At 42.7% G+C, this 26593-nt stretch overlaps 1 protein-coding gene across 1 annotated transcript in view; it reads left to right on the top strand.

Annotated features, from left to right (window-relative positions):
• Nucleotides 1-26593, top strand: part of ECHS1 (enoyl-CoA hydratase, short chain 1) — a 124496-nt gene that overhangs the window by 85982 nt on the left and 11921 nt on the right. The window contains exons 5-6 of the mRNA XM_077250763.1: nucleotides 5261-5365; nucleotides 13478-13597. Of these exons, the coding sequence (XP_077106878.1) occupies nucleotides 5261-5365; nucleotides 13478-13597 (225 nt within the window). The remainder of the gene's footprint in view (nucleotides 1-5260; nucleotides 5366-13477; nucleotides 13598-26593) is intronic.

Raw genomic sequence — 26593 nt, 5'->3', positions numbered from 1 at the left:
CCTACATTTCCTCTCTGGTCTCAGTCTACCAACCTACCCGTGCCCTCCGCTCCACTGATGACCTCAGGTTAGCATCCTCAATAATCAGAACCTCCCACTCCCGTCTCCAAGACTTTACACGTGCTGCGCCGACTCTTTGGAATGCACTACCTAGGTTAATACGATTAATCCCCACAGTTTTAAGCACGCCCTAAAAACTCATTTGTTCAGATTGGCCTACCGCCTCAACGCATTAACCTAACTATCCCTGTGTGGCCCATTAAAAAAAAAAAAAAACATAATCAGGTTCCTCGCATCATGTTCTTATACCCTTCATCAGTTAATAGCCTCTGTGTCTGTACTGCTACATACTTAGGCAGTTAACTGGTTCATGCAGCTTTACATAAACACCCGAGCCTTACGCTATGGCTGGCCCAAATAACTAAAGCAATTGTTACCATCCACTCTTGTGTCTCCCCTTTTCCTTATAGTTTGTAAGCTTGCGATCAGGGCCCTCATTCCTCTTGGTATCTATTTTGAACTGTGATTTCTGTTATGCTGTAATGTCTATTGTCTGTACAAGTCCCCTCTATAATTTGTAAAGCGCTGCGGAATATGTTGGCGCTATATAAATAAAATTATTATTATTATCAACCTGACACTTTGTAGGTTACTCAGCACAATTCTGTTTACAGGTTCTCTTTAAAAGTCTCTCCTTCTTTCTGTTGAGCTTTCACAAAGTGCTTCATCAATCCAAGCCTAATTTGGAGTGGTGGCTGGGGTACCTTTGAGGGATCAACTAGACGTTCCACAACAATGTTCATGTCCAGGTTGCAAAGATGTTCTCCTTGGCCAACTTTTTTTTGCTACAGTCCTATCCCGGCTGCCCATTCACACAAACAGCATGGTTAGTTTGTGTATCCTCCTTGCTGGAGCAAAGAAAGAACTTTTAGATCACTAAGTATTGACCACCCTTGAGCCTCCTGGTTATTCTCAAGAAATGTAAAGTCTAAATTCTCATCGCTTTCCTTCAAGTGCATAGAATGCCCTAAAGGCACTGAAGCATACTTGTTACCATTATGCAGTAGCACAGCTTTCAGGCTTTTTTGGATGAATCCATGAAGTTTCCACCCCTTCACGTTGTACTCAATGTTAAATTTTTCCATCAGCCAAGGAATATCACTGCTAATACCCTAGACTACTGTCGTGATAGAAGTATTGAAGGAATTTCTTTTCTCTGCTTCGGTACCATGAAAAATAGGTACCAGGAGCTAGTAGGTTCTCTAGAGCCTAAGGGTATCTTCACAGTTGGCGTTTTTGCTTTGTTTTTTTGCTGCTTATTTTTATGCTAATTTTCAGCTGCTTTTTACAGTACCAGCAAAACCTATGAGAGTTTAGATATCTCATGCACACAGGTTTTTTTTGTCAAAAAAGTAATATTCATGGCACTCTTATAGTCAAGGAATGTGGTGCCCAAGTAGGATATTCAGCCATTAGTAAATGTAGTTGAATAAACTTGACACTCACGAAGGAATGAAGTGAAAAAAAAAGGTTCCATTTATTGTGCATCCGAAGTAATCAGTGTTAGGCTAGGTTCACATTAGTGTTTATGTGCGCAGCGTATCATCTGCATGCACAAATGCATGTTTACACTGCGTTTTTTTATCAGCATGATCTTACGCATAACAGCAAAAAAAACGCACGTGCATACATTTTTGCATGCGTTTGCGCTGTTTATGCGCATGCGTACGGTATTTCCCAATGGGCTTGGCTTATGGGATTTCTATATATAGACTCTGCACAGATGAAATCCTCTTCTTTTGATGCTGTATCCTGCTGCAAGATGGATCTTAGCGTGGAGAGCTTCAGTCTGAATCTGGATGTATCATTGAAATTTGCTCTTGCTGTGGCTTGTGAGGAAGAAAAGAGAAGAGAAAGATGGAGAAGACGTCGTCGTCGCTGTTGGCAACACCCCATTGTTGAAGTCCGAGATCCGTGGAGCCTACCACTCACTGTACACAGTGTTTCGTGAAAACCCGCAAAAGTTTTTTGAATACACGAGGATGTCTGAACACAGCTTCGATGAATTGCTGCATCGTGTGTAAGGATCCATCACCAGGCAGGACACGCAACTACGTAGAACAATTCCTGCTGAGGAATGTCTGTTGGTGACCCTAAGGTACGTAATTTTGAAAAAGAAACACCTGTAATTAATATTCTTGTTATAAAAGCCATGTACTGATTTTTTTTCCCCCCATTTTCTTATCCACAGATTCCTGGCTACCGGAGATACCTTAAGATCTTTACATTTTCAATTTCGGATTGGACTGTCCACCCTTTCTGGGATTGTTGGAGACACCTGCCGTGCATTGTGTGACTGTCTGCGTGCAGAATTCCTCCCCCAACCCACAACTGAACTCTGGCTGAAAAATGAAGAAAAATTCAAGGAAATTGAAGGGCTGTGGACGGCAAACTCATTCGGATTTTGAAACCTGCTGGAAGTGGATCCGAGTACTTCAATTATAAAAAATGCTTTTCCATTGTTCTCATGTCGATTGTGGATGCTGAGTGTAGATTTGTCGCCGTTGACATTGGCTCATTTGGACGAGGAAATGGCTCACAGACTTTCAAAAACTCTGACATGGGACAACATTTGTATGCTAATAATTTCAAGTTTCCACTGCCACAACCTCTTCCGAACACTTAAGGACCGCCAATGCCATTTGTTGTTGTTGGTGATGAGGTGTTTCAAATGTGTGCCAACCTCATGAAACCATACTCAAGTCAGGACTTGAATCACACCAAAAGGATTTTCAACTACAAACTGACAAGAGCACAAAGAACTGTGGCGTGTGCCTTTGGTTTGATGAGGTTGTGAAAGTGTGTGGTGTTCTGCATAATTACATCCTGGCAAAAGAGCAACCCCACTTCGAACTTGATGAACCTGTTAATGCCACATTGCCGGATTATCATTCTCGCCCTCTGAGGACTACAGTGGAAGTTGCCCAAATGAGGGATAAATTTGCTGCCTACTTTGTCTCTGATATTGGAACGTGTGTCATGGCAAGATGAAATGGCTTAAGCTGTAAATAAGTCTAATGTACCTGTAATGTTATGTACCTGTACTTTTTTTCTGACTGTTATATTGTCACCTTGAATGTAAGTTTAATAATAAACACCTTAACTGTAACACCTGTTAATACTTCACTCAACAATACACTCAACAATACACACATCTATGTATATAATCGTCTAAGGGGTACTTCCGTCTGTCACAGAAATCCCGCGTCGCTGATTGGTCGTGGCCGGCCGCAACCAATCAGCGACGGGTACAGCCCAGCCGCGAATTTGCCCTTCCCTACTCCCCTCCAGTCAGTGCCCCCTTCCTACTCCACTCCAGTCAGTGCCCCCATAGAGGTTTAGCAGTCCGTTAAACGCTGCTATTAACCCTGTGTGACCAACTTTTTACTATTGATGCTGCCTATGCAGCATCAATAGTAAAAAGATCTAACAAATAATTTAAAAAAAAAAATTAAATCATTATATTCTCACCTTCCGGCGCCTTTCCTGCTCCTTGCGACGCTCCGGTCCCAAGAATGCATTGTGGCAATGTCCGGAAATGATGTAGCGGTCTCGCGAGACCGCTACATCATCACGTGTTATTGCCGCAAGGCATTACTGGGAACGGAGCGTCGCGAGGAGCATCTCTAAAGACCTGGGCTGGATCCTGGGGCTGCTGGAAGGCGAGTATATAACTATTTTTTATTTACATTTTTTTTTAACAGGGATATGGTGCCCACATTGCTATATACTACGTTGGCTGTGTTATATACTGCGTGGGCTGTTATATACTACGTGGCTGTGCAATATTCTACATCTCTGTGCTATATACTACGTGGCTGTGTTATATACTACGTGGCTGGGCAATATACTACGTCTCTGTGCTAGAAACTACGTGGCTGGGCAATATACTAGGTGGCTGGGCAATATACTAGGTGGCTGGGCAATATACTACGTGGCTGGGCAATATACTACGTGGCTGGGCAATATACTACGTGGCTGTGTTATATACTATGTGGCTGTGTTATATATGACGTGGCCTGTGTTATATACTACTATACATATTCTAGAATACCCGATGCGCTAGAATCGGGCCACCATCTAGTGTTAAAATAAAGAGCTAAAGGAAACAGACAGTTATTGTGAATCAAAAGAATTTTTATTAACAAAAATAAAAAACAATTTTAATATATATATATATGTATATATATATATATATATATATATATATATATATATATATATATATATATATATATTGTATTATAAAAGTACACATATTTGGTGTCGCCGAGTCTAGAGCGACCCAACCTATAAAACTGCCCTACTAGTTAACCTCTTTAGTGAACACAATAAGAAAATAAAAAGCAAAAAACAAAGCTTTGTCATACCACCAAGAAAAAAGTGGAATAAAACACGATGAAAAAGAATATAAATTAACATTGTAATGCTGAACACATCATCTTGTCCTGCAAAAAAGAAAAAAAAGCTCTATCAGCAGAAAAATAAAAACGTTATAACTCAGAATGAAGCTATGCAAAAATATTTGCACAGTATTTTCATATAGAGCCCTGATTTCAAATGTGATGTGGTCCCTAAAAACAAAAATGGTCTTGTAAATTTTGATGTAAAAATGAGAAATCGCTGGTCATTTTTTAACCCTTATAACTTCCTAGCAAAAAAAAAAATTGTTTCAAAAATTGTGGTGATCTAAGGTAGACATGTGGGAAATGTTATTTATTAACTATTTTTGTGACATGAATCTTTGATTTAAGGGCATAAAAATGTAAAATTTGGAAATTTGGCGAAAATGTAGCAATTTTCAATTTTTTTCAGAAACAAACGTAAGTCATATCAGAAGTACTTCATGTTAGTGGTAGAAGTTAATATATCACAAAAAACAATCTGGGTCAGTGGGATCCATTGACACATTCCAGAGTTATGGCCTCATAAAGTGACACTGGTTAGAATTGAAACAAATGGCCTGGTCAGGAAGGTGAAAACAATCTTTGCGGTGAAGTGGTTAATATAGAAAGTTTTATAAATTTAGTATTGGTCTAACTGTATTGATCCAAAAAATAAACTCTTGCAAATAAGAGTGGGCAAAGTGGCCCAGTACTGAACTGGTTAAAAAAGATAACACAAAATTATCCAAACATGCAAATCATTCCTTTATCTATCTTCTAAATATGTTATTTCCTTTCCTACATGTCTTTCCCAGGGGCTGGAGGTACCCAAAGGCTTACAAGAGCTCTTGGAAAATCCTTGGCTATGGAAATGATCCTTACTGGAGATCGCATCAATGCCCAAGAAGCTAAAGAAGCAGGTACAGTTAGTTATCTGCAAAATATGCCTAGGTCACCTAAAAGAACATAAAGTATGCATATCAAATCTGCTCATTTCATGAATTAAATTGTCATCAGTATCAGTTTTGTGGGAGTCCTATATCCAATCCTAGCCGATCATCTGTTGTGCACTCCAGTATTATCCATATGTAAGCACTGTACAGAGGGAACATCATTGCTTTATTACACTACTAGCTGTACTACCCGGCTTCGCCCGGGTTAATGACTGCTGTTAGCAAAATAGAATGTGTTAACAAAAATTTATTCTGCACACAGAAACCACAAAACAAATAGATAGAAATGTAATTATTAAAAGGCAAAAACTAAGCTAATAGAAGAATTTCACAACATATATTAGCTTTGTTATACTGAGAATGTCTTTGTTGCCTATATTAACCAATCAGAGCTCAGGTTAATTAACTGTAGCAAAATAGAAGCTGAGCTGTGATTGGTTGCTATTGGCAGCCTGATAAATCACCAGCCAACAGGAAGCCCTCCCCCCTGGCAGTATATATTAGCTCACACATACACATAATAGACAGGTCATGTGACTGACAGCTGCCGTATTTCCTATATGGTACATTTGTTGCTCTTGTAGTTTGTCTGCTTATTAATCAGATTTTTATTTTTGAAGGATAATACCAGACTTGTGTGTGTTTTAGGGCGAGTTTCGTGTGTCAAGTTGTGTGTGTTGAGTTGCGTGTGGCGACATGCATGTAGGGACTTTTGTGAGATGAGTTTTGTGTCGCGACATGCGTGTAGCAACTTTTTGTGTGTCGAGTTGCATGTGACAGGTTAGTGTAGCAAGTTGTGTGCAGCAAGTTTTGCGCATGGCGAGTTTTGCGCGTGGCGAGTTTTATGTGTGGTGCCTTTTGAGTATGTGCAAGTTTTGTGTGAGGCAACTTTTGCATGTGTTGCAACTTTTGTGCATGTGGCAATTTTTGTGCGTGTGGCAATTTTTCTGTGTGTGCAAGTTTTGCGTGTGGCGAGTTTTCCTTGAGGTGAGTTTTGCACGTGTGGCGAGTTTTGCATGTGGAGAGTTTTGCGCGTGGCGATTTTTGAGCGGCGACTTTTGTGTTTCTACTTTTATGTGGCGAGGTTGGTGTATGTGTGGTGAAATGTGCGCTGAGGGTGGTATATGTGTTCGAGCACGTGGTAGTGTGTGGCGCATTTTGTGTGTTTGTTCATATCCCCGTGGTGGTGTGGTGATTATCCCATGTCGGGGCCCCTCCTTAGCAACTGTACAGTATATACTCTTTGGCGCCATCGCTCTCATTCTTTAAGTCCCCCTTGTTCACATCTGGCAGCTGTTAATTTGCCTCCAACACTTTTCCTTTCATTTTTTCCCCATTATGTAGATAGGGGCAAAATTGTTTGGTGAATTGGAAAGCGCGGGGTTAAAATTTCACCTCACAACATAGCTTTGACGCTCTCAGGGTCCAGACGTGTGACTGTGCAAAATTTTGTGCCTGTAGCTGCGACGCCTCCAACACTTTTCCTTTCACTTTTTCCCCATTATGTAGATAGGGGCAAAATTGTTTGGCGAATTGGAAAGCGCGGGGTTAAAATTTCACCTCACAACATAGCCTATGACGCTCTCGGGGTCCAGACGTGTGACTGTGCAAAATTTTGTGGCTGTAGCTGCGACGGTTCAGATGCCAATCCCGGACATACACACATACACACATACACACATTCAGCTTTATATATTAGATTTAGTGACCGCTGATCAGCACCTGTTCATTTAATTGCTGAAATTGATGACCTTTTCTGAGGATAGATGATTAATATTGTAGTAGAAATCCTCTTTAAGAGGGGGTCATCTAGAAAAGCCTTGTTTATCTGTAGATATACTGGCAATTTACCAGTAAATAGCTTTTTCATAATGTTTGGCTGTGTAAATAAAACGGCATCTTCATGGAGAAAGTGAAGCTATTATATTCTCCCTTTAACTATTCACTTCCATTCTTCAAGGTGGTGTATGGGACTACAACAGTCACTGCTAACTACTCATTGACTAGACCATAATTTAGCAACATGTATGAGTATCAAAATATTATATAAAATGCTCTGTGGATAATTAACTGAATAATACTCAATATCAAGGACCACAATTAATTGTTTTACACTACGATAACAAGACTCATATACAGGAAAAAAGGGTGTAGAATAACCACATAAAGGTAAAGAAAAATATTTTGAAAGTAGAATAAAATGTATTAACCGCTTCGCGACTGCTCACTGTATATAAACTTCGGCACTTGCTGGGCTTTATGTAGCTCTGACGTTTATGAGCAGTTGGTTGTCTCACTGTTGCCAGGATCCCCAGGGAGAGTCCTGCAAATGCTGCGATTCCTGCGCAGAATGGTAGCACTGACGGGTGACCACATCGGGACCTGATTGGATCAGGATCCAATGATGTTAACCCTTTGCTATTTTCTAGATGCCGCGATCGCGGCATTTAGAAGATAGCAAAGGGAGACCACTTCTATACTCGCCTCTCCGTCCTCCCTTGATTACATCTCATCATATCACGGGGGATCACATGTTGTCCCGGCAGCCATAGGCCACGTGATGTCTTCCGAGTCTGCCTGCTGCAGTGGCTTGTTAGACTCAGCCAGCAGCTGAGTCTAAGCGATCTGACAGTGTAACACTGTCAGGTCTTATACAATGCAATACATGTGTATTGCATTGTGTGAGACCAGTGATCGGAGAAATAAAAGTTGAAGTTCCATACATGGACTAAGTAGAAAAGTAAAAATAAAAAAATGTTTTACAGCTATAAAAAAAAAATTTAAATAAATGAAAAAAAAGTAAAACATATTAAACCAATAAATACGTTTATTTATGTAAAAACCGAAAAAGTACACAGGTCCTGAACGAGCCGACCTATAAAACTGTCACACTAGTTAAATCTTTCAGTGCACACTGTAATAAAAAAAGAGTAAAAGCCTTTTGCTTTTTCATCATGCCAAAAAGTAGAATAAAATGCGATCAAAAAGTAAAATCGAAACAATAATGGTATCGATGAAAATTCATCTTGTCCTGCAAAAAACAAGCTGCCATACAACTCCAACAGCAGAAAAAGAAGTTATAGCTTTCAGAATAAAGCGATGCAAAAACTATTTTTTCTATAAAATAGTTTTAATTGTGAAAAAGCGGCAAAACATATAAATGTGTTATCACTGTAATCGTACTGACCTAAAGAATAAAACTGCCTTATCAATTTTATCGCACGCAGAACGGCATTAAAAAAAATCCTGAATTGCTTGCTTGTTCATTCTGTCTTACAAAAATCAGAATAGAAAGGGATTAAAAAATGTCATGTGCCCGAAAATGGTTCCAATAAGAGCGATAAGTTGTCCTGCAGAAAACAAGCAGTCACATGACTGTCGGCCGAAATATAGAAACATTATAGCTCTCAGAATATGGTGATGCAGTTTTTGCAATAAAACGCGTCTTTTAGTATATGACAGCAGCCAAACATAAAAACCCCATATAAATCTGGTATCGCTGTAATCGCACCGGCCCGAAGAATAAAGTCGCCTAATCACCTAAAGTGCACAAGGAACAATGTAAAAAAGTAAAACACATTCTTCACCTGCTGTTGTTTTGTTCATTTTGCCTCACAAAGATCGCAGTAAAACTCTGCTCACATTTATCCTGCGTTCATCGCTGGTCTCTTAGACCAGAGTTTTCATGTAAATCTCTGAAATACTATATTTTTTGGATTATAGGACACTCCAGATTATAAGACGCACCCCAAATTTTGAGGAGAAAAATAGAGAATATTTTTTTTTTTTTTTAATAAAATGGTGGTGCTTCTTTAGGATATGTGCACACGTTGCGGATTCCATTGGGGATTTTGTGCGGGTTTGGCCTGCATTTTTACACCTGCGGATTCCTATTATGGAATAGGTATGAAACGCTGCTGAATCCACACAAAGAATTGACATGTTGAGGAAAATAAAACGCTGCGTTTCTGCGTGGAATTTTCCGCAGCATGTGCATTGTGTAGAGCCGCAGCGTCAAACACGCAGTGTCCAGATGTTACAGAGAGGGGAGAGGATTTCATGAAATCCCATCTCCACTATGCGTTAAAACACACAGGCGGCAGACCCACGTAAACGGACATGCGGCGCGTCTTTTCAGAACACAGCATGTCTGTTTACAATGCGGCGACTCTCCGTCGCCGCGCCGTAAATTTACCATAAACAATCATTAGATGCGGTAAAACCGCATCTAATGATGAGTCACATGCGTAGTAACTGCGTTAACGCAGCTTACTACGCATGTCTACTAATTCACATGCCGGCTTACCTGTCCCGCCGCCGGAAGTCCTCGTCCACTGCACTTCTCGCGGTAAGCAACAAAACCAGTTATTTACAGGGGAGTATATGACTAAACCAACTGAAAAAGACCAAAACCTACCCCTAAAATCATCAATCTTTATTAATAATTACGTATAATACCAAAAATATATATAAAGTGAGATAAAAAGTACATCCCTATAGGGAACCCCCCAAGGATAGGGATAAAGTTAATTTCAAAAGGTACCCTCTATGGAGTTTTTATAATGCCAGGAAAACCAGATAGAAAAACCAAATAGAAAAAAACCAAATAGAAAAAACCAAGCAGAAAAAATGAAAAAAATATATAAAGCAATAATAAAAAATTATCAAAATATGAAATAATCAAAAAAACCAAAAATAAGGCTAATACCTTTCTGGATACACAATGCCTCAACTAGCCCTAATTGGCCCTGGAATCTGTTATCCTTCCTGACAGCGGAGGTTGGCACCCTGTATGCGATATGGCGCCCCCACTCAACGACGGCTGTCCCTCCTATCCCTGGGTTATCCCTAATAAACTAATAATCACAGACAAAAGACATACAAATATGGATCAAGTTAGATCCATAAAGACACAATGTAAAAACACAATGAATATCCCTCTATATATGTTCCTTGCTATGCACTCCCACCACTATAATAGCTCTGGAGACTGAAGCCTATAGTGTACACCATGGGCTATAGATTGGTGTCACCATCTAATAATGTGCCTTTTGCTAAATTAACTCAAGGCTGCCTTTCTAGATGATATAGGTAGATATATAAGTTGTATTGATACTGATTTTTCTACCCATATATTCTATCTCCATAGATATATGACTACAATAGTCTAGATCCCCTTAGTAGGCCAAACAATGTGTACGTATATCTCCATATGGGCAGAGGAACATAAATAAAGTGCTTCATACATGACACACACTGATTCATATGTCATAAATATATAGCTCATAATCATCACTTAGCTCATAATTCCTGGGTGTTCCCTTCAGGCAACCATGCAAATGCATCGGCTCATTACTGTCCCAGTGGGTTGCCTGAAGGGAACACCCAGGAATTATGAGCTAAGTGATGATTATGAGCTATATATTTATGACCTATGAATCAGTGTGTGTCCTGAGGGATATTCATTGTGTTTTTACATTGTGTCTTTATGGATCTAACTTGATCCATATTTGTATGTCTTTTGTCTGTGATTATTAGTTTATTAGGGATAACCCAGGGATAGGAGGGACAGCCGTCGTTGAGTGGGGGCGCCATATCGCATACAGGGTGCCAACCTCCGCTGTCAGGAAGGATAACAGATTCCAGGGCCAATTAGGGCTAGTTGAGGCATTGTGTATCCAGAAAGGTATTAGCCTTATTTTTGGTTTTTTTGATTATTTCATATTTTGATAATTTTTTATTATTGCTTTATATATTTTTTTCATTTTTTCTGCTTGGTTTTTTCTATTTGGTTTTTTTCTATTTGGTTTTTCTATCTGGTTTTCCTGGCATTATAAAAACTCCATAGAGGGTACCTTTTGAAATTAACTTTATCCCTATCCTTGGGGGGTTCCCTATAGGGATGTACTTTTTATCTCACTTTATATATATTTTTGGTATTATACGTAATTATTAATAAAGATTGATGATTTTAGGGGTAGGTTTTGGTCTTTTTTCAGTTGGTTTACTTCTCGCGGTAAGCTAAGTTCTCGCGATAACTTAGCTTACCGCGAGAACTGCCGTGCAAGTGACCAGGGGTTATCTCCGGTCACACTAGGCTGGTTTTAGAATGTAGGTGATCGCTGGAGAGTTATCTCCAGCGATCATCTACAAGCTCTGCTACATCTGGATGTCAGGCATCCAGATGTAGCAGTGCTGGACTCGTCATGGGACACTTGTTATTAAGGACTACGTCGGACTCTGGGAGTATACTGTTGGTTTATTATTTTTCTTTTTTTTCCAGGAGACGAGGGCATTGCATGGATTGAGCGTATAATAAAAATATGGTCAAAACTGTGTGGCGTATTATTTCATTAAAATACTTTATTCTGCATGTGTGTGTGTTTTATTAGCCCTTTAACATCTATAGGATTAGTAATGGTAGGTATCTTATTGACGTGTCTCCATTACTAAACTGGCTTAATGTCACCTTACAAGGGTGACATTAACCCTTTATTACCCCATATCCCACCACTACTTGGGAGTGGGAAGAGAGAGGCTAAGCGCCGGAACCATTTCTGGGGCTTGAGGGATGGTATTTGTAGCCAGGGGGGCAATATCCATGGCCCCTCCCTAGGCTATGAATATCAGCCCGCAGCTGTCTGCGTAGCCTTTCTGGCTATAAATTATAGGGGGACCCCGTGCCAGTAAAGGCTAAACATACAGCTGCGGGCTGATATTCATAGCCTGGGAAGATCCATGGGTATTAACCCCTTCCCAGGCTAAAAATTTGTCCCCGTCGCTGGCTTTCCTTCTCTGGCGCAGGAAATTGCGCGGGAGCCCACTCCATTTTTTTTCTTCAATTTTTTTTTTTTAAATTAAACATTGCTTTTAAGGCCTGGGTCACACTTGCGAGAAACTCACATGAGTCTCTCGCCTCAATACCCGTCACTGCCGCCAGCACTCGGGACCGGAGCGTTCAACTACATAGAAATACATGCGGCCGCACACTCCAATCCCGCGTGCCGGCAGCAGTGCCGGGTATTGAGGTGCGAGACTCGTGCGAGTTTCTTGCATGTGTGATCCCGGCCTAACCCTTATATACCATTTTATTATATTTATTACTAAACATTGGGCTTGGTAGTATCTATCTATCTATCTATCTATTATCTATCTATCGTATCTATCTATTATCTATCGATATATCTAGCTATCAATAGATAAATATTTATATATAGATGATAGATAGGATACATACGATAGATAGATACGATAGATCTATCTATTATGTATCTATTATCTATCTATCCCATATCTATCATCTGTCATTTATCTATCTCTGTGTGTAAACATTATTCTTCAATGGAGTATGTAAATGAAGAGGTTGGACAATTGGTATACAAAAACACACACAAATCCCCATGAAAAATGCATATAAAAACGCATCAAAAATGCAGGTGACCTGCCAGTGACCTCAGGTGCAGATTTGGTGCAGGTTTTACCTGCGTCAAATCCTGAGCAATCCTGACCGTGGAAACCCACCCTAAGGCTAGTTTCACACTAGCGTTTTGAGGAGCTGCGGAGGGCTGCGGACTTCCTCCATGAAGCCCCGCCCTTGGCCGCACCTCCGCCGCTAGCTCCGCCTACTTCTGAATTCGGCCGGCATGTGGCCTGCGTACCTACCTTTAACATTAGGTACGCAGGTCGTGCCGCTGTATGCGGATGCTTCCGCATGCGTAGTTTTGAAAAAAAAAAAGAAATTGCTACAAGCTGCGTCCTACGTTGGTCGCCGCATCGTCAAAACGACGCATGCGGAAGCATCCGCATACAGCGGCACGACCTGCGTACCTAATGTTAAAGATAGGTACGCAGGCCGCATGCAGAAGTAGGCGGAGATAGAGGCGGAGGTGCGGCCGATGGTGGGGCTTCACAGAGGAAGTCCGCAGCTCCTCCAAACGCTAATGTGAAACCGGCCTAACTCGGCTTCTTCAAACAGCAGGACATGGGTGGGAGGGCTGCTTTCCTCACAGGCCAGAGTTTGACACGTGGGTTAAATACTGATGCACCAACAAAATGGTTATAATGTTCTTTTCTTTACAGGACTAATCAGCAGGGTGTACCCAGTGGACAAGGTTGTGGATGAAGCCATCACTTGTGGAGAGAAAATAGCCAGCAATTCTAAACTAGTTGTATCTATGGCAAAAGAAGCAGTTAATGGAGGTGAGAAGTTTTCTAGGAGAGTTTTGATCTCAAGTCGAATAAATATGGAACAAATGGTTATCTAATATATAAAGCTGAATGTGTGTGTGTGTGTATGTATGTATGTATGTATGTATGTCCGGGATTGGCATCTGAACCGTAGCAGCTACAGCCACAAAATTTTGCACAGTCACACGTCTGGACCCCGAGAGCGTCATAGGCTATGTTGTGAGGTGAAATTTTAACCCCGCGCTTTCCAATTCACCAAACAATTTTGCCCCTATCTACATAATGGGGAAAAAGTGAAAGGAAAAGTGTTGGAGGCGTCGCAGCTACAGGCACAAAATTTTGCACAGTCACACGTCTGGACCCTGAGAGCGTCAAAGCTATATTGTGAGGTGAAATTTTAACCCCGCGCTTTCCAATTCACCAAACAATTTTGCCCCTATCTACATAATGGGGAAAAAATGAAAGGAAAAGTGTTGGAGGCAAATTAACAGCTGCCAGATGTGAACAAGGGGGACTTAAAGAATGACAGCGATGGCACCAAAGAGTATATACTGTACAGTTGCTAAGGTGGGGCCCCAACATGGGATAATCACACCACCACGGGGATATGAACACACACACAAAATGCGCCACACACTACCACGTGCTCGAACACATATACCACCCTCAGTGCACATTTCACCACACATACACCAACCTCGCCACATAAAAGTAGAAACACAAAAGTCGCCGCTCAAAACTCGCCACGCGCAAAACTCTCCACATGCAAAACTCGCCACACGTGCAAAACTCGCCACACGCAAAACTTGCACACGCAGAAAAATTGCCACACGCAGAAAAATTGCCACATGCACAAAAGTTGCAACACATGCAAAAGTTGCCTCACACAAAACTTGCACATACTCAAAAGGCACCACACATAAAACTCGCCACGCGCAAAACTCGCCATGCGCAAAACTTGCTGCACACAACTTGCTACACTAACCTGTCACATGCAACTCGACACACAAAAAGTTGCTACACGCATGTCGCCACACAAAACTCATCTCACAAAAGTCCCTACATGCATGTCGCCACACGCAACTCAACACACACAACTTGACACACGAAACTCGCCCTAAAACACACACAAGTCTGGTATCCTTCAAAAATAAAAATCTGATTAATAAGCAGACAAACTACAAGAGCAACAAATGTACCATATAGGAATCCGGCAGCTGTCAGTCACATGACCAGTCTATTATGTGTATGTGTGAGCTAATATATACTGCCAGGGGGTGGGCTTACTGTTGGCTGGGGATTTATCAGGCTGCCATTTTAGCTTACAAATACTGAGGTAAAAATACTGACCAAATAACGTGTGAACGAGGGCTAATACAGGAGGAGATGACATACAGCTATATACTATATACAGGAGATGACACACAGGTATATACTATTTACAGGGGAGATGACACACAGGTATATACTATATACAGGAGGAGATGACACACAGATATATACTATATACAGGAGAGATGACACACAGGTATATACTATATAGAGGAGGAGATGACATACAGGTACATACTACATACAGGAGGAGATGACATACAGGTATATACTATATACAGGAGGAGATGACACACAGGTATATACTATATACAGGAGCAGATTACCTACAGGTATATAGTATATACAGGAGGAGATGACACAGGTATATGCTATGTATAGGAGGAGATGACATACAGGTATATACTATATACAGGAGATGACACACAGATATATACTATATATAGGTGAGATGACACACAGGTATATACTATATACAGGAGATTACATACAGGTATATCTAATATATAAAGCTGAATGTGTGTATGTATGTATGTGTGTATGTCCGGGATTGGCATCTGTACCGTCGCAGCTACAGCCACAAAATTTTGCACAGTCACACGTCTGGACCCCGAGAGCGTCATAGGCTATGTTGTGAGGTGAAATTTTAACCCCGCGCGTTCCAATTCACCAAACAATTTTGCTCCTATCTACATAATGGGGAAAAAGTGAAGGGAAAAGTGTTGGAGGAAAATTGACAGCTGCCAGATGTGAACAATGAGGACTTAAAGAATGAGAGCGATGGCGACAAAGAGTATATACCGTACAGTTGCTAAGGTGGGGCCCCGACATGGGATACTCACCACACACGGGGATATGAACACAAACACAAAATGCGCCACACACTACCACGTGCTTGAACACATATACCACCCTCAGCACACATTTCACCACACACACACACCAACCTCGCCACATAAAAGTCGAAACACAAAAGTCACCACTCAAAACTCGCTACATGCAAAACTCGCCATATGCAAAACTAGGCTCACGCAAAACTCGCCACACGTGCAAAACTCACCTCATGGAAAACTCACCTCATGCAAAACTTGCACACACAGAAAAATTGCCACATGTACAAAAGTTGCACCACATGCAAAAGTTGCCTCACACAAAACTTGCACATACTCAAAATGCACCACACATAAAACTCGCCACGCGCAAAACTCGCCATGCACAAATCTTGCTGCACACAACTTGCTACACTAACCTGTCACATGCAACTCAACACACAAAATGATGCTACACGCATGTCGCCACACAAAACTCATCTCACAAAAGTCGCTACATGCATGTCGCCACACGCAACTCAACACACACAACTTGACACATAAAACTCGCCCTAAAACACACACAAGTCTGGTATTGTCCTTCAAAAATAAAAATCTGATTAATAAGCAAACTACAAGAGCAACAAATGTACCATATAGGAAATACGGCAGCTGTCAGTCACATGACCTGTCTATTATGTGTATGTGTGAGCTAATATATACTGCCAGGGGGGAGGGCTTCCTGTTGGCTGGGGATTTATCAGGCTGCCAATAGCAACCAATCACAGCTCAGCTTCTATTTTGCTACAGTTAATTAACCTGAGCTCTGATTGGTTAATATAGGCAACAAAGACATTCTCAGTATAACAAAGCTAATATATGTTGTGAAATGCTTCTATTTGCTTAGTTTTTGCCTTTTAATAATTACATTTCTATCTATTTGTTTTGTGGTTTTTGTGTGCAGAATAAATTTTTGTTAACACATTCTATTTTGCTAACAGCAGTCATTAACCCGGGCGAAGCCGGGTAGTACAGCTAGTTACACTATAATATTGGAATTATCACTTTAGTATGTCTGCATTGATAACTGTTTAAGTTCTTGAAACAGTCATGATACATGCTCATTGTCTCCCAGGCGAGGTGCCAATATCCTTCAGACCAAGCAGGCACACATTAACTCTACAGTGCAGTTACTGTAACTGAGACTTAAGGTACCTTCACACTAAGCCACTTTGCAGCGAGAACGACGACGATCCGTGACGTTGCAGCGTCCTGGATAGCGATCTCGTTGTGTTTGACACGCAGCAGCGATCTGGATCCCGCTGTGATATTGCTGGTCGGAGCTAGAAGTCCAGAACTTTATTTCGTCGCTGATCACCCGCTGTCATCGCTGGATCGGCGTGTGTGACGCCAATCCAGCGATGTGTTCACTTGTAACCAGAGTAAATATCGGGTTACTAAGCGCAGGGCCGCGCTTAGTAACCCGATATTTACCCTGGTTACCATTGTAAAAGTTAAAAAAAAAAAAAAAAAAACAGTACACACTCACATTCTGATGTCTGTCACGTCCCCCGGCGTCCACAGGGTTACGCGCTGCTGCCGAGAGCTTCCTGCACTGACTGTCAGCGCCGGCCGTAAAGCAGAGCACAGCGGTGACGTCACCGCTGTGCTCTGCTTTACTGCCGGTGCTGACACATTCAGTGCAGGAAGCTCTGAGCAGCAGCTCGTAACCCTGTGGACGCCGGGGGACGTGACAGACATCAGAATGTGAGTACTGTTTTTTGTTTTTTTTTACTTTTACAATGGTAACCAGGGTAAATATCAGGTTACTAAGCGCAGCCCTGCACTTAGTAACCCGATGTTTACCCTGGTTACCCGGGTGCTGCAGGGGGACTTCGGCATCGTTGAAGACAGTTTGGACGATGCCGAAGTCGTTCCCTGATCGTTGGTCGCTGGAGAGAGCTGTCTGTGTGACCGCTCCCCAGCGACCACACAACGACTTACCAACGATCACGGCCAGGTCGTATGGTTGGTCGTGATCGTTGGTAAGTCGTTTAGTGTAACGGTACCTTAATAAGTATGCAATTTTAAACTGTCCCCAGAAGCTTTTTTTTTTTTTTAAATAAATGAAGACAATAAAAAATATGTAAAGAAAAAGCCACTGCTAGCTTAAACTGCATTTTTGTTTATTCAATTCGATGACACACAACTATATATCCCCAATGTAAAATGACCACAATGAAAAGGGGAACATAACTGAAAATTACTTTAGCGGGTCTCATTACTATTAAGGCTATGTGCACACGTTCAGGATTTCTTGCAGAAATTTCCTGACAAAAACCGGACGTTTTTTGCGCATTTTGCCCAATGCATTAAATAGCGGGAAAAACGCAAAAAATCCACAAAATTAATGAACATGCTACTTTTTTTTACCACGATGCGTTTTTTTTTTTTTCACGGAAAAATATGCATCATGTGCACAAAAATTGCGGAATGCGTTCTAAATGATAGGATGCATATGTATGCGTTTTTATCGCGAAAAAAACGCGAAAATTCCTGAACGTGTGCACATACCCTACAGAAACTTTAAAAAAAAAAAAAAAGCAGTATTTACTTGATCTTACTTTTACACTTCCCCCCTGATATTGCATTTCCCCCTGATATTGCCAATGTGTGGGTGTGTATATATACCGTATATACTCGAGTATAAACCGACCCCAGTATAAGCCAAGACCCCTAATTTTGCAACAAAAACTGGGATAACTTATTGACTCGAGTATAAGCCTAGTGTGGAAAATGCAGCAGCTACCGGTAAATGTCAAAAATAAAAATAGATACCAATAAAAGTAAAATTAATTGAGACATCAGTAGGTGAAGTGTCTTTGAATATCCGTATTGAATCAGGAGCCCCATATAATGCTCCATACAGTTCATGATGGGGCCCATAAGATGCTCCATAATAAAATATGCCCCATATAATGCTGCACAAATGCTGATTATGGCCCCATAAGATGCTCCATACAGATATTTGCCCCATATAATGCTGCACAAATGCTGATTATTGCCCCATAAGATGCTCCATACAGATATTTGCCCCATATAATGCTGCACAAATGCTGATTATTGCCCCATAAGATGCTCCATACAGATATTTGCCCCATATAATGCTGCACAAATGCTGACTAAGGCCCCATAAGATGCTCCATACAGATATTTGCCCCATATAATGCTGCACAAATGCTGATTATTGCCCCATAAGATGCTCCATATAAAAATGTGCCACGTATAATGCTCCATACAGCTCATTATAGCCCCATTAGATGCTCCATATAAAAATGTGCCACATATAATGCTCCATACAGCTCATTGTGTCCCCATAAGAGGCTCTATATAACAATGTGCCAAATATAATGCTCCATACAGCTCATTATGGCCCCATAAGATGCTCCATATAACAATGTGCCACATATAATGCTCCATACAGTTCATTATGGCCCCGTACGATGCTCCATATAAAAATGTGCCACATGTAATGCTGCTGCACTAAAAGAAAAAAAAAATGACATACTCCTCTCGTCGCTGCCCACTGCTCCTCATCATCCCGTCTCTCCGCAGTGACTGTTCAGGCAGAGGGTGGCGCGCAAACTAATACGTCATCGCGCCCTCTGACCTGAACAGTCACTGCAGAGGACGCGGAAGACGGGGCGGCGGTGGAAGGAGGAAAGGTGAATATGAAATACTCACCTGCTCCGTCGCGGTCCCTGGCAGCTTCTCCCAGACAGATGGTCTCTGGGCGCTGCAGCTTCTTCCTCTGTTCAGCGGTCACTGGTACCCCTCATTACAGTAATGAATATGCGGCTCCAACCCTATGGGAGTGGAGTCCATATTCATGGCAGCACGGTGGCTCAGTGGTTAGCACTGCAGTCTTGCAGCGCTGGAGTCCTGGGTTCAAATCCCACCAAGGACAACATCTGCAAAGAGTTTGTATGTTCTCTCCGTGTTTACGTGGGTTTCCTCCGGGTTCTCCAGTTTCCTCCCACACTCCAAAGACATACTGATAGGGAATTTAGATTGTGAGCCCCATCGGGGACAGCGATGATAATGTGTGCAAAACTGTAAAGCGCTGCGGAATATGTTAGCGCTATATAAAAAATAAAGATTATTATTATTACTTTAATGAGCGGTACCACGTGACCGCTGAATAGGGGAAGAAGCTGCCGGAGACCATGTGACATGCAGGGACCGCGCCAGGAGCAGGTGAGTATGTGACAGTCGTCGCTCACCCGCCGACCCCACTGTGCCGACCATGACTCAAGTATAAGCCGAGAGCGGCACTTTCAGCCCCCCAAAATGGGCTGAAAATCGGTTTATTCTCGAGTATATAGTGTGTGTGTGTGTGTGTGTGTGTGTGTGTGTGTGTGTATATATAGGTGTATATATATATATATATATATATATATATATATATATATATATATATATATATTACGTTACAGTGTGGGGGGGGAGTATTTAGTCAGCCACCAATTGTGCAAGTTCTCCCACTTAAAAAGATGAGGCCTGTAATTGACATAGGTAGACCACAACTATGAGAGTGTCACGGGGAGACTAGGTGGGTGAGAGCTAATAACCCGGGCCCCTGCAATTTCCCTCAGACTAGGGAAATGCTGACTGACCCTCTACCTGAAGTTTACACTGATGGTGTGCATGTCCAGGCCTCGAACCTCACCCTGCCTCCTGTTACAACCCTAAGCTGAAAACCTTCGCCCTCCACCCAGTGAATGTAATACACCAATACCCACAGTTAGCACAGACAAGGATAAAGGAAAATATACACCACACCGCAGTCACTCAGGAATACACTATATATGTGCAGGGCAAAATAAACACAAATATAGGAAGGAGTAAATAAGACAAAGGAAAATACACCACCAGCAACGATTCTCCAACAACCAGCTCTCCACTCCAGACCGAGATAACAACGCAAGACAGAAGCTATAATCGGCGACGCCCAATGATCCGGAGAACTATTTAAAGGCCATGGGCATGGCCCAGCTTCCAATCCGAGGATCAGGTAAATTAACCCTGGAACAGCTGGACAAAACCTAGCCGACGCCAATGAGCAAATAGTGGTCAAAAGCGGAATTACCGCTGTCTGTCGAACGACCTGGTCTGAACAGCGTCCGACATGACAGTACCCCGCCTTCTACGAGGGACCCCAGGGCCCTCACGGCTTATAGGACCCGACTTGTCTAGATGGCGACGATGAAAAAACCTGACCAGCCGATCCGCATGAATATCCGAGGCTGGTACCCAGGACCTCTCCTCAGGCCCATAACCACGCCAGTGTACCAAGTACTGTAAAGTACGACGCACTACACGAGAGTCAACCACCTTGGAGACTTCAAACTCCAAATTACCATCCACCAAGACTGGAGGTGGCATAGGCGCCGCGTCCACGAAATCCACCACCTTCTTTAGAAGAGACCTGTGGAACACGTGTATCTTATACACTGTAGGGAGCTCCAATCGGTACGCTACTGGGTTAATGACGGCGGTGACCCTAAATGGACCAATAAACCGTGGACCCAATTTAAGGGATGGTATTTTGAGTCTTATGTTTTTTGTGGATAACCACACCCAGTCATCCACGCTCAGGTCCGGACCTGGCACACGCCTACTGTCAGCCACACGTTTGTACCTAGCACCCACACTCAACAGGCGCTGTTTAACTCTCAACCTCGGTAGTGAGAACCGAAACCACAACACCCTTTTGGAGGATGGGTACTGGATCCTCCCGAGGTTCACCCCCCGGAAAACACCTGGACAGAGCATCCGCCTTAGTGTTTTTAGACCCCGGTCTGTAAGTGACAACAAAATTGAACCTCGTGAAAAACAATGCCCAGCGAGCCTGCCTGGGGGACAGACGCTTGGCTGACTCCAAATACAGCAGATTCTTATGATCGGTAATAACAGTAACCTGATGTACCGACCCCTCCAAGACGTGTCGCCATTCCTCAAAGGCCAACTTGATTGCCAACAACTCCCTGTTGCCGATATCGTAGTTACGTTCGGCGGACGACAGTTTCTTGGAGAAATAGGCGCACGGACGCAAACCACTCAAAGATGAGCCTTGAGATAGTACCACCCCCACACCAACCTCAGACGCATCGACTTCCACAACAAAGGGTTTTGATACGTCTGGCTGCACAAGAATGGGGGCTGAAACAAAACTGTTCTTAAGAAATTCAAATGCGCGCACAGCAGCCTCAGGCCAAACGGAGAAATTGGTACCCTTTTTAGTCATGTCAGTTAGCGGTTTAGCAATGATGGAATAATCCTTGATAAATTTCCTATAGTAGTTAGAAAACCCAAGGAACCGCTGAAGTGCTTTCAGGTTATCAGGACGTTCCCAATGCAGCACCGCTTGCACCTTAGCGGCGTTCATTTTAAAACCAGAAGCAGACACAATATAACCCAAGAAAGGCAACTCTTGAACAGAAAATACACATTTCTCAAGTTTAGCATACAGCTTATTCTCTCTGAGAAGCTGTAATTACACCTGCCTGACATGATCTAAATGAGCATCACAGTCGCAAGAATATATGAGGATGTCATCTAGGTACACGATAACGAATTTCCCCAAAACATGCGAGAACACATCATTGATGAAATGTTGGAACACTGCAGGTGCGTTAGTCAACCCAAAAGGCATCACCAAATTTTCAAAATGACCCTCAGGGGTATTAAAAGCGGTCTTCCACTCATCACCTTGACGGACTCTTATGAGGTTGTACGCCCCCCTGAGGTCAAGCTTGGTAAACTACTTAGCACCCGCCACCTGGTTGAACAAATCTGGTATCAGTGGCATCGGGTATGGATCACGAACCGTAATCTGGTTCAACTCCCTGAAATCCAAACACGGGCGTAATCCGCCATCTTTCTTCTTCACGAAGAACCACCCCTACTGCCACCGGCGAGGATGACGGCCTGATGTGCCCTTTGCTCAAGCTTTCAGCAATATAATCTTTTAACGCTTGTCTCTCCGGACCGGAGATGTTAAACATCCTTGCTTTAGGCAACTTGGCCCCTGGTTTAAACCTGATAGAACAGTCATAGGGACGATGTGGCGGCAACTCTGAGCAACCCTTTTCAGAGAACACATCCACAAAATCCAGAAGTGACTCCGCTTGAAGTCACCGCAGCCACACATGTAGCCAGGCAATTCTCCTGGCAGAACTCGCTCCACTGAATTATGTCCTGAGTTTTCCAGTCAATTACCGGGTTGTGCATGGACAACCAAGGAAAACCCCAAACCACCTGAGCAGGAAGATTCCTGAGCACCTTACATGTAACCCGATCGGAATGTAGAACCCCAATGTGAAGTTTCACCTCAGCCACAAATTCAGTAATCTCCCCCTGAGAGAGAGGAGCAGCATTGATGGTGACCACACGGATAGGATGAGACAGTTTTTCAATCCTAAAACCTGCTGTGCGGGCAAACTGCTCATCAATGAGATTTGTGGCTGAACCACTATCCACAAAAACAGTAATTGGCAGCTCACTGCCAGTGATAAAAACCTTAGCAGGGAGCATGCATTGAGAAACCACCATGGAGGATATACATAAGCTCAGATTGGTCTCCTCCACACCATCTGAGCTTAGAAGTTTTCCGCCGTTGCGTTTTTCTTAGACACAGTAAAAACAGGCTCCCTGCTTCCTGATCTCTGGGGCTCGACGCTTTACATGTGACACCCCTGCGATTTGCATAGGCTCCGTGGGCTCACCTGCAGCAACCTCACGTGAACCTAAACCTTCACCCACAGGCGGTGTTTCATGCTCCCCCTGACGCAGACGGCGATCAATGCGGACAACCAGACTCATAGCGGAATCTAGAGAAGCAGGAGTCTCGTACATCAGAAGGGCTTTTTTAACCCTTCCAGAAACCCCATGAATAAACTGACTCCGCAATGCTGGATCATTCCATTGGGTATCGATCGCCCAGCGGCGGAATTCAGAACAGTAATCCTCTGCTACTAGCTCCCCTTGGCGAATGGAGCGTATCTTAGATTCTGCCAGAGCCATTCTGTCAGGTTCATCATAGATTTTCCCAAGAGAAGAAAAAAAAACTCTCCACAGAGTCAAATGCAGCAGAATCAGATGGCAAAGAAAACGCCCATGCTTGGGGATCCCCGCTTAACAATGACAACACCAGGCCCACACGCTGAGCCTCATTACCCGAGGAGATCGGGCGCATACGGAAATATAGCGACACAAAAAAATGGAGCAAAAACATCCATAACATTGTAGTTAAGAAACATATATAAAGTTTATTTAATAATTATATCGATGCAAAAATATCCACACCATAAATAGGTGCTATATGCATTATGCACAAAAAGGAGGGCAATAAAGAGAGGACATGACAGTAACCAGGCTAACAGCAGGGAAACACAGGGTATATTACATCAATTACATAGGTTTGTAAGCAGATGATCACTATACAACATGGTCCAACCGGTATCCAAACGTTAATTAGCATCAGCAACATGCACTACATATGCCATAACATAGGTCACGCTTACCCATTACTGTGTGTTCAAAAGGAGTGTCCCCAGCTGGCCTGGTGCCCCTGGACGCGCGTTTCGCGTGATCGCTTCCTCAACAGGGTTAATCCGGAAATATAGTTTGCAAGCTTCACGAAAAGAAACAAATTTACTGCGTTCCCCAGCAAATTTTTCAGGCAAAGGAAATTTACGCTCAGCAACTCTTTCTGTCGCTCTAGCTTGCACATTAGATACTGCTAGTCCCTGTTGCTGTACTGCCCCCCTCAACTCCGTGACCTGTAGGGACAGCGCCTCCAACTGGCGGGTTATGGAAGTCATGGGATCCATGACAAAACAAAAAAAAAAAACAACTTTTTTTTTTTTTTTTTTTTTTGGGCCGATTATAATGTCACGGGGAGACTAGGTGGGTGAGAGCTAATAACCCGGGCCCCTGCAATTTCCCTCAGACTAGGGAAATGCTGACTGACCCTCTACCTGAAGTTTACACTGATGGTGTGCATGTCCAGGCCTCGAACCTCACCCTGCCTCCTGTTACAACCCTAAGCTGAAAACCTTCGCCCTCCACCCAGTGAATGTAATACACCAATACCAACAGTTAGCACAGACAAGGATAAAGGAAAATATACACTACGCCGCAGTCACTCAGGAATACACTATAAATGTGCAGGGCAAAATAAACACAAATATAGGAAGGAGTAAATAAGACAAAGGAAAATACACCACCAGCAACGATTCTCCCAACAACCAGCTCTCCACTCCAGACCGAGATAACAACGCAAGACAGAAACTATAATCGGCGACGATCAATGATCCGGAGAACTATTTAAAGGCCATGGGCATGGCCCAGCTTCCAATCCGAGGATCAGGTAAATTAACCCTGGAACAGCTGGACAAAACCTAGCCGACGCCAATGAGCAAATAGTGGTCAAAAGCGGAATTACCGCTGTCTGTCGAACGACCTGGTCTGAACAGCGTCCGACATGACAGTTTGTTAGCAATGACAGAGGTCAAACATTTTCTGTAAGTCTTCACAAGGTTGGCCACACTGTTGGTGGGTTCCTTGAAAAATGCCCACAAGGAAAATTGAACACACGGAAAATTGCCCACACAGAAAACTGCCAATTGCAGCATCACAAAGTTTCAGATCTATGATATTTGAGGTGCAAGGTGAGGATGTTCGCATGATATGTGATCAACTTGTGATTTACAGTTGACCTTGTGCAAAACTGCAAAAATGATGAAGATCTGTGGTTTGTAGCAGTCTGTCATTATCAGCAATAGATTCTGCCTTACTCCTCCCACCAGCCCAAAACAGCAGCACCTGCAGAACCAGCAGCAGTGTGATCCAGAGGAGCCATCACTGCTATCAGTACTCACAAAAGTATGTGTATTATCTGTGGAGCTACATGGGACTGCAGGTCACACCTAATACATTATCACCTCAGTGGGAGCCCACCAAAAGCAGGGTGCTGCTGACAGATAGTTGGTAGTGGAAGCCCAGAAGGCACAGCAGAAAAGTGAGATTCTGTCACTTGTACCACCTTGTGTTCTTGCTGAGAATGTATGATATGTTTTTGCAGTAGTATAACTGGAGTCCAATGGGCTCCACCGCACACGCACGCACACACACACACACACACACACACACACACACACTGGTCAGATGTATGGGCCCCTGTAGCGTTCTAAATTCTGTAAAGACTTATGAATTGCCCCCCTCCCCCTTCATTATGTAGCAATGCCCCCCATCCTGGTATATATGCCCATCATCCTGGTGAATATATCCGCATCCTAATATATATATGTCCCAAGGCTGGTATATATGGTCCCTATCCTGGTATGTATGGTTCATATGGTCTCCATCATGATATGTATGCCCCCTTCCTGGTATATATGTCCCAATGCTGGTATATGTGGTCGTCATCCTGGTATGTAATTTCCTGACAAAAACCGGACATTTCTGCCAGGAATCCGCATGCGTTTTTTGCGCGTTTTTGCCCAATGCATTAAATAGCGGGAAAAACGCAAAAAATCCGCAAAATTTATGAACATGCTGCTTTTTTTACTGCGATGCGTTTTTTTTCACGGAAAAAAAAGCATCGTGCACAAAAATTGTGGAATGTGTTCTAAATGATAGGATGCATATGTATGCGTTTTTATCGCGAAAATTCCTTAACGTGTGCACATACCCTAACAGAAACTTTAAAAAAAAAAAGCAGTAGTGTAAGCCGACCCCAGTATAAGCTGAGACCCCTAATATTGCAACAAAAAACACATCCTGATATATATATGTCTCAAGG

The sequence above is a fragment of the Ranitomeya variabilis genome, chromosome 4 (genome assembly GCF_051348905.1).
Source record: "Ranitomeya variabilis isolate aRanVar5 chromosome 4, aRanVar5.hap1, whole genome shotgun sequence".
NCBI lineage: Eukaryota > Metazoa > Chordata > Amphibia > Anura > Dendrobatidae > Ranitomeya > Ranitomeya variabilis.
This window is presented reverse-complemented; position numbering and strand designations above follow the sequence as displayed.